Below are 13,041 nucleotides of genomic sequence, written 5' to 3'. Positions count from 1 at the left end.
CGGACTTTGCATACATAACCACATTAGTGCCAGCAATTCCGTCGACACCAGGGGATTGCCGCTTCCGTCATTGGCACACTGAATCTACATGGGGATAGCCTTGGACCAAGGTTTGCATCCACCACCGAGGTGTAAATTGCCCGCTGCTCGGGTAGCCAAATCGAAGGGTATTGAGACGCACTGTTCTTTGGAGTTGCCATCATTATCCGTACCACTTAAACCTCAGATGACCACAGGAAATTGAGCTGACAGAGCAGGCCAAAGTTAGCGGTGTACATCTACCCAATGTAAAGCACTAAAAACTGGGCCGGTAAAGTATCGGCAGACCGAACGTGGGGGTACCGGGTAAATGCCGGGTTGAGCTTGGAGTGACAAATGCCTCAAAGTACAACAAAAAGGTCAAGAATCAATTTGTCAGGGTTTTTCTCGGATGACGTCCGCGAAACAGCATTTTTCTGTTTCCATATACTCCGTACGGAGTTCAAGGTCGTTATAGATTTCCCCACGTTCTGTTAGACTCAAATTAAAGTGGCATTGCGGGGGGATCTCGCTGCTTCGGTGAGAGAAAGTAGAAAAGGAAGAAGCCCAAAGAATGCGGAGAGGCGGGGAAGTCGGGGATTCACCCCGTACCGTGTTCCGAACTTGGATTCCGTGCGGAGATCGGCTTTTCTGGCTTTTCTGGTTTTTCTGGCATCTTTTGGTTGGCCGGTTTCTTCCGTCATCTTTTGTGGGGTTTCCGTGAAGTCCGAGAGTGAAATCCCTAACCCTGTGATCCCGGGACCCCTAAAAATGTTCCCGAGCCGAGACGACAGAGATTGAGATTACCTACAACACTCTATATCTTGTAGCTCTTGAGTCGCAATTATTATAGGAAGGACTTAGGAAGCTAAATTATTTTTCCGTATGCTCCTTAGGACTATTCATGCCTCCATCTCCGGTTTTTAACCGGGGATCGACGCCCAATGTCATGGACGTGGATGCCATTCGCCAAAGCTGAAATCCTTTCGGAACATTTCCTATAATTGGATGCCAAGTCAGCCAGCTCCACTATAACCCCCGCGTAGGATACACATGCGAGTTTAGGCGTGGGGGTACCGGGGAAGTCTATGAAAAAAACTAGCGGGGGGGGGGGGGGGGGGGGGGGGGGGTGGAGGGGGCCACGAGAAGGGGGGTTGTTTCCTCTTAAATGCAACAATCTGATCTTTTCTGGTCCACAGATTATTTCCATTTCTTCAGCCATCACATAAACACACAATGGCAGACGATATCTCACGAGAAAGCCGGGACCGGATTGAGGTCGAGGCCGAGAAGGAACGGATTGAAAATGTTGAACACAGTGCATCCCCACAGCAAGACGGCCTAAATCAGATGGATCCAGCTCGCCGGATTGTTGTTGAGAAGAAGCTCAAGCGCAAATTAGATGCCCGTTGCAGCCTTTTTGTGGCAATCTACAGTGAGTCCTCCTCGTCGCCGCCCAAACCTCCCTCAACCCCCACGGGCGACCTATACAAAACTTCACATCACTGATGACTAGTGAATTAAAGTTATGAACTACCTCGATAGAAATAATCTCGCAGCTGCTCGTCTCAAGGGTCTGCAGGAAGATCTCAAACTCAGCAATACCGACTACTCCACATGCCTGAGTATCCTCTATGTCGGCTACATCATCATGCAGGTACCTTCCAACATGTTTATCAACCGCATAAGCCGGCCCTCTCTCTACATATCCGTGGCCATGCTTTTGTGGGGTGTTGTTTCCACCTTGTCCGGCAGCACCAAGAAATTTGGTGATATGGTGGCTGTCCGTTTCCTGCTGGGTTTTGTCGAGGCGGCTTTCCTGCCCGGCGCCCTACTCATCCTCTCAAAGTGGTACACGCGCCGCGAATTAACTACCCGGAACGCCCTTTTGTTCTGTGGTAGTCTTATCTCCAATGCATTCTCTGCACTCGTTGGTGCCGGTGTCCTATCCAACATGGAAGGTGTCTTGGGCCACGCCGCCTGGCGCTGGCTCTTTTGGATCGAGGGCTCAGTGACAATGTTCCTCGCTCTTCTTGCTGCATTTATCTTGCCTGATTTACCGCACAATGCACGCGGATTCACCGAGGAAGAGCGCCAAGTTGCGCAACTTCGCATGCTCGAGGATGTCGGCGAGGCTGACACCGACAGTGAAGAGCTTGGTGCCTTTGGAGGGTTAAAAATGGCTCTCGTCGACCCCAAAATCTACGTTATGATGTTTACCTTCGTAGCTTACGTGGTTGGACTCAGTTTTAATGCTTTCTTTGTAAGTTTTGTCATGTCAAAAAACCTGTGGGGAACTTGTGCTGACGTGCTGCATAGCCTACCCTCACTGGTACTCTAGGGTTCGGATATGTCCCAACTCTACTGATGAGCGCCCCTCCCTGGGTTTTCTCCTGTATTTTCTCCGTTGTCAACGCCTGGCACGCGGACAAAACACAAGAAAAGGTCTGGCACATCATTGGCCCCATTGGAATGGGAGCTGTTGGTTTTATCATCTGCATGGCCACCAACAACGTCGCAGCTCGCTACGTCGCACTATTCCTACAGGCTGGGTCCTATGCTGGATTCATTGTATTCTACTCGTGGATCAGTTCTTCATTCCCCCGTCCTCCCGCTAAGCGAGCCGTCGCCATTGCCATGATTAACGCCTTCAGTCAGCTAGGCAACGTCGCTGGCTCTTACGTTTGGGATTTGAAGAATAATGGGTTCCGCTCTAGCTACGGAATCGTGCTGGCGATGTTCGGTGTCACAGTCGGTGGATGCTGGTATTTCCGCTCGATGCTGATGGGCTTAAACCAACAACTCGAGGAGAGTGAGCTTGCTCATGTTACTGGAACTGGGTCGACTGAGAATGATATCCTCGATAATCCAGACGAATCTCTGCGCATGCGCAAGGGCTTTAGATATCTGGTATAAGTGTTTCTTTGCACAAAACCAGGTCAATTGTACCCTAGAATGCTATAGCCGGCACTGGAAATTTGGTTCCTCAACATTTCAATTAGTTAACTACTTTCGATCCACTTATGTAATTACGTATCCTGCCATCTGTGTCTTGTTTTGGACAGTTTGAAGCCCCGGGAGCTCTCTCAATTTCCCTATCTCGTTCGCTTTTGGCAAAGATGGACGTCTACCTTCTACTGCTTGCACCTTTTGCACAGGTGTGCTAGATGCCAAGAACTATCATCCCGTTGGACACAAAACAGTGAAGCAGCTAGTAAGAGTAAGTTCTTCAACCTTAGGCACCTCTCTCGGTGTGCCAATCAGCCGGGCCATCCACTGCGCAGTTGGATTTCCCTTAAACAGCTGGTGATGATCCTCGGCTGGTCAGTCTTCCAGAAGGGTCTCGTATTCCTGGCAACCCCTGGATTGTATCTGAGCAATGGGCTCTCTGTCATCTTGTCTGGGCTGCAAAGATCAGAGATTTTGGGTGATAGCGTGATTGTACGCGCTGGTAAACTCATTGTAGGTGGGTAGGCACGTCACGCTATCGGTCTTGCTTTGCTGTCTCGGTCGAAGATGAAAACCTTCGTATCCCAGTCGAATGCTTCCTTGGACCTGCTCACAGTTTGGCACCGGATTTCTTCTAATTCCCACCTTCTGTACTGGGACGGGAGTTGTGTGCGCGCCTCTCCTCTCTCTTTGTTCAACAGAGATCCTTCCATGCTTTTGTGCTGTTACTACAAGCAGAACGTTGACCTTTCCATATGATTGGGTCAGACAAAACTTCACATCGATCTGCCAGTTTGTATGGAGATTACTCTAAATGTACATGTTTGCTAGATTTTACCTTCACTCGAGACATAGTGGCAATACTTGTCAAGTCGAGAACCGGAAAGATGGGATTTTAATCTCTAATTCGATTTGATTCTCGATTGTAGTTCTATCGGTCTTCGCGATCCAAACTGCGGTACTGGTTATTAGGATCCTGCTCCTCTTCTTCCGCCGATGGGATTGTCTTCTTCACGCGGCAAGGAGTGCCAACGGCGACAGAGAACGGCGGGATATCCTTGGTAACAACGGATCCGGCTCCAATGGTTGATCCCTGGCCGATTCGCACACCGGGAAGAATAGTCACATTACTTCCAATCCAACAGTCGTCTTCGATAAAGATCGGATGACCAAATTCAACGAATTTGCGGCGAGAAAGAATGCTGGTATCATGACCAGCGGTGATGATACCAACCCCAGTGCCGATCTGTACACGGTCGCCGATGACAACTAGGCTCGTGTCTAGTATAGTAACGCTGAGAGTTGTTGGTAAGTTTCGATGAGACACGTGGAGAGAAGGCTGACTCACTTCCAGTTGAAGAAGCAATCCTTTCCGATGATAGTATTGCACCCGTAGTCTGGCAAAAATGGCGGCTCGATAAACGTTCCATCTCCAACTCTACCAACGAGTTTCCGCAATAACTCTAGGCGCTTCTCGCCAATCTTGTCGTATGTCACGGTCCTGGTATCCAGATTGTTGAAGTCTGCGGCACGTCCCCGACATAGATGCCGCGCCTCTAGCAGTTTCGGAATGTTCGGGTTGTACCTGAACAGATAAAGATCAATCCGGTTTTTGATACGGCTGCAAGTATATTGTGAATGATACATACATCATTCCAGATACCATGCGCTCATAGTCATCGCACAAGGGTACTCCTGCCAGTCCCCGAGCAAGCTCAATGATCTCAGGGCGTTTCTCAGTGGCTGCCATTTTGAACAAGAGATTGATTGGCAAGGAAACAGAGATCATAGACCTAGCACGAGATGCGCGGGGGCTCCGTCATCAAGCGGGGTGATATCCCGACAATTCGCCGAGGTGGATAACGCCAAGAACTGGCGGGCCTTCCTATTTGGGTTTAACATCCAATTCAGTCTATTACCGCCAAATTTACATATGCAAGTCTTGAATGTAAGCATTGTTACTTTTTGTACTATCTTGGTGATCTTTTCAAGTTCTAGAACGCAGATCATCTGAACTACATCACCAATTTTTTATACATCAAACTTTCGAATACGCCTCACAACCTCCTCCACATCCATCCAAATCCGCTGACGATTCCGCAAACCCTTGAGTTTGTCCCAATTGAGATGTATTTGTACAAGCACACGGCACCAGTCAGTGTTTTCATGATGTAGTTTCACCTGGTCCGGCATGATCACGGACAGGGGAAATCGGTACTCAGCAACTCTCTCGGCAGCTTGCTCTGTGAAAAAATCTTCACATAAGGCCTTGGCATAGGTATTCCGTGCTCTGATAATGGATTTGATCTCCTTTGTTGTTACACTTGTCCAGAGCGAAGGGCTGTGTATGCATTCGGATTCATCCCAGGCTTCCCACAACCAGGGCAGTTCTCTGCGGACTAGTCTGTACCACACACTGTTTGGGAGTTCAGTGAATGCCCTAGATGCAATGCATAGACTAGTGATGTCATTCGCTCTTAAATGATCGATGATCATGAGCCGAATTTCCGCAGGAAGGAAAGAAAAAAGGTCGACCTGGCTATTGTGGAATGGGATGGAGCGGCTCGTCGCTGACTGAGATGACTTAATCTCATCATACGAGTCATGCAAATCACATTTTCCTTCCTTCTTCGTCGCTTTGAGAAGGATTTCTGGTAGACCGGGAATATAAAGGGGATTGGCAACCAGATACTCGGTACCAGGTTGATGGGACCACCACTGCTCCTGTGAACTTTTGACCTCTTCGGCTCGAGGAAATGATTCAACGGCACCCCAGTCAAACTCTGCATTACGCCAGGCCATGAGGCCTGATGCATTGACGCACTGAAACTGGACTTTGGATTGTCGGCAGAAGATGTCAAAGCACCATGGATGGAACGGCATGGCTATGTCATCCGGTAGTGTCTCTTGCGCCTTGCAAGTGTCAACTTCAAACTGTCCCTCCGAGACCGCCCAAGAGCGCATTTTCAAGATAAACCTACCGCAAGGTTCACATTGTCCGCCTCTATATCTTCTATCCCATTTCGCGCGGGCCACACTGTTGGGATGCCCGTATCGCGCGAGGGCGTCCCATCACAAATTCCGGATAACGACCAATCCCCACTGACCTCCCAGGGCTCATGTAATTGGTCAGCTTGCCATTGTTCCATCGAAGAAGTTTTACGCATCAGGAACTGGGCGGTGCGACAGCCTCTCGCCTCTTCGGGTGAGATGGCATCAGTCGAATAGCCCGACATTGGGCTATCAAAGTATCCAACACGCAGTTCGGAATCTCCCCTTGTGGCGCTCCTCGGATTGAAAGTTTGCAATGCCCAATTATAATACATTTGGCGCTCGGGATCATCATTTGTATCAGTATTACCATCTTCGCTTTCTTCCTTCTCTCCGTCAAGGCTCATACAGTGGGTCGATTCGTAATCAGAGTCATATTCATATGGCTCAGGATCTTCCTTGTTTTGTTGAGAATTATATTCAGGATCTGGAGCCGCATCCTCACTATCGGTAGAACTAGTGGTGTCCGTCTCATTGCATTGGCCGTCTTGAGGGCCAGGCACGTCCAGTTCCCCAGATTTCAGGCGAAAGATGATGTTAAAGCTCACACCACAAAGGTGGCAGTAGAACTAATAAACTGTTAGATCCGTTTGAAAATTGCCAATGCGCAAAACCAAACCTCGGAATAGCCTACAAACCCCTGTCAGTCATGGACTCACAAGGATCGATTTGCAGCAGGTAACACAAGTGTTCACTTGCCCATTGGTTTTTCTAACTGATCAGCAATTTAGGGTTTCTTGCTATCCTCACAATCCCTAGTTTCGTTTCCTGTTAGTTCACAGAAGAATTGTAAAGAAAAAAAAATTGCAAATGGGCATCTGTGCAAAGTGGTCATTTTTCTCATGTCAGCGGCCCCGTTTTAGACTAGAGCGATCATGATATCTCTGATTGGTCAATCTCGGGCTGTCTGCCAAAACGGCGTGGTGTTAACACACTGTGCAACTCTTCTGGTTGATTTTTGGTGATTAGAATTCGTCACTATCGGATGTCCCATCTAGGGTAGTCTACGGACTTGTTATGTACATTCTTTTCGTCCACATCGAGCGTTTCGCGTCGGACCGCCTCGACATCAAATGCAGCCTTGCTGTGGAATGTCGTTTCCATCTCTTCAAGACTTTTGCCCTCTTGTCCCTTTGACAAAAAAAACAGACTTTAATTGTCATAATGATATCCAAGACTGCATAGAAAAGGAACACATAACTGCGCCGGGAATTCATCATGTAGCGCGTCACCAGGGAGAAAAGGAAGTTAAAAAGCCACTGTGTTGATACCGCGACCGAGGTTTTGAACTCCCGAATTTGGGTTGGGAAGATCTAAAATGAGAATCAGTGGTTGAACTTGTCGATAGATGAACAGAGTATCACTTACCTCAGAGGTATATGGCCACGGCAATGGGCCCCATGTGAATTGGTAGATCGAGTTAGTTAGGAAGATCATAGCCTCCATGCCAATGCCAGCCGGTGTGACTTTTCCATCAGGCGCTGGTGAAGGTTCCTTAACCACCATGACAATAATGAAGCACGCGGCCATCAACGGAACTGAAATCCAAAGGGTCGGCTTGCGTCCCCACATCTCAGAGAAGAATAAGATGTAGGTGCCAACAGTGATGAACGTCTTCGCACCAAAGAGCCCAGTGATGGGTAGGGATTGGCTAGTGTTGTTGCCCACTAGCAGTTTGAAGAATTGTGGGCCAAAACATCCGAAGAAATACGCTCGGAAGGCCCCGAGACTGGTTCCTGGTAATCCCATGCTATGCGAAGTAGTTCACACTACGAATACGCCATAGCACGCCACATTACCGAGCGTCCTTATCACTGAACAGAGGCAAGTCAAGATGCCACACAAGAACTTCCAAGTGGCGTTGGAATCCTAGAATTTGACTTAAAACATACCCCACGAGTGTTGTACGGAGCGGTAGATGCGATCTAAATAAATTGTGGGTCTCAAGGTGAGCTTCTCAATGTTTTTTCCCTTCATTTTTCATTTCTAAATCGCCAAGAGCCGGGCTTCTTTCGGCCTGTCGCTTCGGTCGCCTCGACCCGAATATGCATGTATGATGTGTGACTGTTATTAAATCCATGATCATCTAGGACACAGTTGCGTCGGACCAAAACGGTAAAAGAGGCCAACGAAAGAAACATTTCATAGGCCATAGCTTGAGACTCGAAAATCTTGCGCCATGCTGGTCATCTTCTGAAGTTGTTGAACTTGTCCTTTGGCGTATCATCTGCTTCAATATATCTCCGTCGGAATATCGCGAACAGTCCCGGGCTCCTCGAGTAGTGTCGAATGAGAAGTTGATCATGCCCCGGTGCCGAAAGCTTGATGAATAACATCGGGATCCTGCATTAAGTCTACCGACTCGCACTGTTCAAAATCTAGCCCAGTGCTGGAAATTCTGGCCCCGGTATGCCAAGAAAAAAAATATATATATTATCGCCGTTGATGGTGGCACCCCAGTGCAAGGATTCATAGCTCCTGGGAATTGTATTGTTGTCAAAAGAAGTCGGAAAAGTCCGAAGTTCTTTCCGATTAGCAATTCAATACTGTTTCTAACTTTGTGTTTCTGGGCCATCTTGTTTCTTATCCTGATAGATGGATTATTGTTGACTGTTGAGAAGAGGTAGGCAGTTGTAAAGTCCACCGGCTATCTACCCTGACACTTTTTCCGAGGGTTACCTATCTACAAAGTGCCTATAAGGTACAGCATTGAAAGTGACCTGTAGCCGTATTGGAAGGAAATACATATCTAACATTATCCTAGAATATTCGGCCGCGTTTGCGACCTTGTCATATCTTTTTGATTGTCCTTTCTTTTCACACATGACCCCCCTTATTTGCGTTATAGCTAGAGTGTAGACGATGAAAATGGCTTAACGTGTGCCAAACGACTTTTAACATATACAAGGTTCCATAGTGAACTTGCCTTGCATTTGAAGGGAAATTCCTATGGACAGTCTCCTTTCAAGGGACGATACGTCAGAGCATGCTTTACAACTTGGTTCGTGATGATGGAGCCCGTGGACAATCCCATTGAGTTTGTGTTTTGTTGACCTATTGGAGTCCTGGAACACTGTTGCCCCTCCAACTCGACTTAAGAACAAAGAGGCTCTCCTAGCAGATACCAAGGACAAAATCTCCCCTGACCGACATATTGCCAAGCTGACTGATGTGCTCCGCACACCTACCTCGCAAGCTTATTTAATACGGAACGCTTTTTCGACATGTACATAAATTTTTCATTTTGAGGCCAAATGGTGCCACTGGACATATTGCCATAGACTACAAGAAACAATCTTGAATAGACAGGGACGAGTTTTACAGGATCCTCTTCCTTTGAGATAGCTAAGACGGCTGAGAAGTTGAAACGTTGAATCATTCTCTCCACCTTTGAGCTCATTTCATCCTGATGTACTGACGTAGAAAAAGTCTATCAAATTTTGATTTTGTGCCGTGGCATATGTATGAGAGCTTGCTTTTCACGAGTAACGCGGCAGCTCCATCATTGTTTTAATCTCGGTTCATTGCAAGGGTCACTGATTTCCTCCACCCTTTCTTCTCGCCTGTCTTCATCTACTACCTCTTTCTCACCGAATCTTCACATCTTCCTCCCTTGACCTAACATTTCTACCGCATCATCATCATTAACCAAGGGAAAACAAAGAAAAGTCCCCTCACTTTCTAAATTTTGCCTTGGATCATGGGTGATATCAACTCAAATGACAGTAAGCCCCATGAACAGTTCCAAGGACCTACGAAAATGTTCTAAACGATGTAGATAATCTTCTGGGTGGTTTAGATTGCCAAATATCTCAGTTCTGCTAAAAGCAAGACTCTCCCCCCCACCCTTCTGTCGCTACATGTTTCAAGATCGTTTTAGTCTACGCTGTAGTTAATGCGCCCCCGGTTTCCTTACCGACCATATACCTTATTAGGGACATGTCAATAAACGATTGGAAAGAATGACTCTATTAAACAACCTGTGTAAGAGAACTTGGAGGACCTATCTTGCGTCACGACGTGCCCAGCAAAGAATTTCTTGTTTGACTTTGTGTATGGAACAAGAGCCTCTTTATTCCTTCATCAAGTTGGCATGGCATCGAAATTCTACAAATCTCTGGATTCTGAAAGGTGTCAAAGGGGCTCAGAAAGTTGTTAAAAACCTTCAAAGGAATGAGTGGGATCAACAGAGCGGTTGATGGTGGTCCCTACGCAGGTGATATATGGCAGCTCTTTCATCTGTGCGTCGCATTCCCTTCAAATGACAGTCGATCTTCTTTCACTTCATCTTTTTCTCGCCTGTCACGTTCGACTACAGCTGTCCTCTTACCATACACATCTCCTAATCTTTCTCTCTCTCTCTCTCTCAACTGAACGACTCTATCACTTTCTTCATTATCTTATCCATTACTGTAAAGACAAGTCCGTCTCACTGATTGGATAGGCTCACAATTATTTTTTATCGACCTTAGATAACTCCACTTCCAATATGCTTATCCTGGCTCCTCCTCCGGTTCCTCTTGGGGGGTTTCTCCCGATTGCTCCTTTGCGGCATCCCAACAAGTGTCTGCGCGAGCTTGGCGTCCCTTACGACCCGGAGCTTCCTATCAGCGCTGCTTTTGGATGGGTCAGTCTACAGCGAGGCTGGAAGCCAGGTTCCAAGACTTGGAAAAAGCACTGGAACTCATGCATGACCGCCGAATATGACCGCCTGATTGGCTACCGTGAAGCAAACCTGGCAACATGGCAGGAGCTATGTGCCAAAGTTAGCATCAAGGGTTCGCTGGTTTCTATCAACCAGTGCAAGAAGGTAAGGTCTTTTATCCTGGGCAATTTGGCATCACTCGCTTACTGGCATAGGCTCTTGTGCGTGTCCACGTCAACCTTGTTGATCTCCTTGATTGCTGGAACTCGGATCATACCCCTACTCAGTTTAAAAGCCAGAAAGCCCTTGCTATCTACACAGAGGCGAACAACAAGTTCTTTGGTCGTCACATCGCCAAACAGGACAAGGTCCTCCGAGTTCTTCTGCGGCACATTCTCTAATCGTGTACGATGATCTCTCTTTGAAATCATGGGTCCCTAGGGGTGCACTAGGTGCGCTAGTTACGGTTGGATACGAGGAAACCAACGATTTTGAGATTCACAGAGAGCGAGAGATAAATGAGATCAAAATTTTCAACCCAGTCCCTTTGTACTTGCCACTATAGTAGCTAGAGGTTATGAGTATCTCCCTAGGTCCTTGTCATGATCTCCATTAGATATTATCACACCTACCGCCACATCTTGAGTTCAGTGTCCCGTCCCAAGTTCTCTCCAAATGCTGCGGCCTTTTTTCCGGATCCTAAGTGAGTGAAGAAGAATATGTGCAAGGCCCTGAGACTGCAGACACGAGTAAGGCAGGCTGAGCCGGCTCCGTCGAAAGCACACGTTGTCCGTTTAATTTATCACTCTCAGTTCGCATTGTTCCATTTTACCGGCCTTATGCTCCTGGTTCTATTTTGACAGGTACTTCGGTTCTTTGGAGACCTACTCGAGGGTACTCAGCCCAATGGCTCGGGTCCCAGGATCTTGCTGTTGCGAGGCCGGTGCTGATGCTCAGACCACAACCCCGATCGGTGAAGGCGCTATGTGCCAGGTGCAGTTTTCCGTCATATTCAATACCCAATTTTCGGTCTCCGGCAGTGTCCTCTGTCGCCATCGCGCAGGAGCATCTCCCTGTGTCGGGTAATCAAACCAATGCAGAAATCTTAAATATTCTCAAAGACTCAGGGATATCAATTGATCACGCCGCTTTTCTCTGCAACTTGGTTATCCAAAAAAACAGCATAGCTGGTTTTAATGGTCGAATAAGGGCATGTGGCGTTGTTGATGCGAGCGCATTCAGGAATTCTCCACCGGGTCACCCCCAACCAGCAGTTTGTGGTTGTTGGAATTCCTGGCTAATTGTCTCCATTAAGCTCTCTAACATAGCCGAACCGACTCAACAAATACGGTTCTAAATTTGGCCTAGCGACCTAGGTTTCCCAAACTAAAACAAAAGCATTGAACGCAGAGAGGATATCAAACGCGGATAAATATGTGTGGTGGGGAACCATGCACTCATCTCATAAACTGTCTCTCAATTCACCCAAGTACCCAATCTCCAAAAAGTGCCAGACGGGTTCACGTTCCCGTCCGTAATTACCTCTCGTCATAGACAAGGTAGAGTTTCATGCTAGACAGGCATGGCCCCATAGGAAGCAGATCAGTGCAGGCTACATGGGAAGGGGAACGAGTAAAGCTTCCTCAAGGGGGGGTATCTACTGTTCACTCCAAGGTCAAGGTGAAATAGTGGTTTCCATCAAAGTCATTATGCAATTGAAGAGTCCCAATGAAGGCAGTAATGTAAGATCATCCCCAGAAACGATCATGTCAACCATCAGCTGACTACCCCGCAGATCCGAAAAGATGAGAAAAGGCGGAGCATGAATGTGGACCCCGAACATTCCGGGTCTATTCTTTGGATATTTTTGGATGTGTTCTACTGTAGCCATGTAAGGGGCCTCTATAGTAAACCTCGTAGGACTAATAGCCCGAATTGTTTTAAGATTATATACGTCAGATAACACAGTGAGATCTTTTTTTATTGGTGTTATGATAAAGCAATTAGCTATGTAAATGCTAGAAACAGGAAAAAATGGGTTAGGAAGAACAATGTAGCACAGAGCAAAGTCTACGCTGAAAAAGGTACGAAGGTCATATAAAGCATAAACTGCACTGAGGACTTTCCCATGTATAACCAGGGATTTGCGCTCAGAGGCGGGTGCGTATGGAATTGGAGTCATCTGGACTCTCCACTTGGGGTGATGTGCCATATTCCTGGCCCTCGACCAGGCCATCGCAGATGAGCCAGTAAGGGACTCTTAAGGTCAACGATTTCCTTTTTTTTTTTACCAGGCTTCTGGGGAGCAAAGGTTCATCCGGTGCAACAAATGGTGTAAATATGAAACATTCCACACCTAATCGTATACGTTAATATAA

At 47.3% G+C, this 13,041-nt stretch overlaps 4 protein-coding genes across 4 annotated transcripts; 2 read left to right on the top strand and 2 right to left on the bottom strand.

Moving 5' to 3' along the window:
* Window positions 1-1,254: 1,254 nt before the first annotated feature.
* Pdw03_5068 (Major facilitator superfamily domain, general substrate transporter) lies at window positions 1,255-2,934 on the top strand (the record flags this gene model as incomplete). The annotated part of the gene is made up of 3 exons (XM_014683750.1): window positions 1,255-1,453; window positions 1,545-2,281; window positions 2,338-2,934. The coding sequence occupies 3 exons, from the start codon at window positions 1,255-1,257 to the stop codon at window positions 2,932-2,934; spliced, it is 1,533 nt and encodes a 510-aa protein (XP_014539236.1).
* Window positions 2,935-3,898: 964 nt separating this feature from the next.
* On the bottom strand, window positions 3,899-4,717 carry Pdw03_5067 (O-acetyltransferase, putative; the record flags this gene model as incomplete). Its single annotated transcript, XM_014683751.1, has 3 exons — window positions 3,899-4,262; window positions 4,316-4,552; window positions 4,617-4,717. 3 exons carry the CDS (start codon window positions 4,715-4,717, stop codon window positions 3,899-3,901), a joined length of 702 nt encoding a protein of 233 aa, XP_014539237.1.
* Window positions 4,718-4,998: 281 nt separating this feature from the next.
* Pdw03_5066 (Major facilitator superfamily domain, general substrate transporter) lies at window positions 4,999-7,767 on the bottom strand (the record flags this gene model as incomplete). The annotated part of the gene is made up of 7 exons (XM_066100934.1): window positions 4,999-5,880; window positions 5,949-6,587; window positions 6,638-6,648; window positions 6,718-6,733; window positions 7,042-7,149; window positions 7,290-7,331; window positions 7,387-7,767. The coding sequence occupies 7 exons, from the start codon at window positions 7,765-7,767 to the stop codon at window positions 4,999-5,001; spliced, it is 2,079 nt and encodes a 692-aa protein (XP_065957874.1).
* A 2,740-nt stretch (window positions 7,768-10,507) lies between these two features.
* Window positions 10,508-11,064, top strand: Pdw03_5065 (transcription factor Zn, C2H2; the record flags this gene model as incomplete). The annotated part of the gene is made up of 2 exons (XM_014683753.1): window positions 10,508-10,828; window positions 10,879-11,064. 2 exons carry the CDS (start codon window positions 10,508-10,510, stop codon window positions 11,062-11,064), a joined length of 507 nt encoding a protein of 168 aa, XP_014539239.1.
* Window positions 11,065-13,041: the final 1,977 nt, after the last annotated feature.

This window comes from Penicillium digitatum, chromosome 6, assembly GCF_016767815.1.
Source record: "Penicillium digitatum chromosome 6, complete sequence".
NCBI lineage: Eukaryota > Fungi > Ascomycota > Eurotiomycetes > Eurotiales > Aspergillaceae > Penicillium > Penicillium digitatum.
This window is presented reverse-complemented; position numbering and strand designations above follow the sequence as displayed.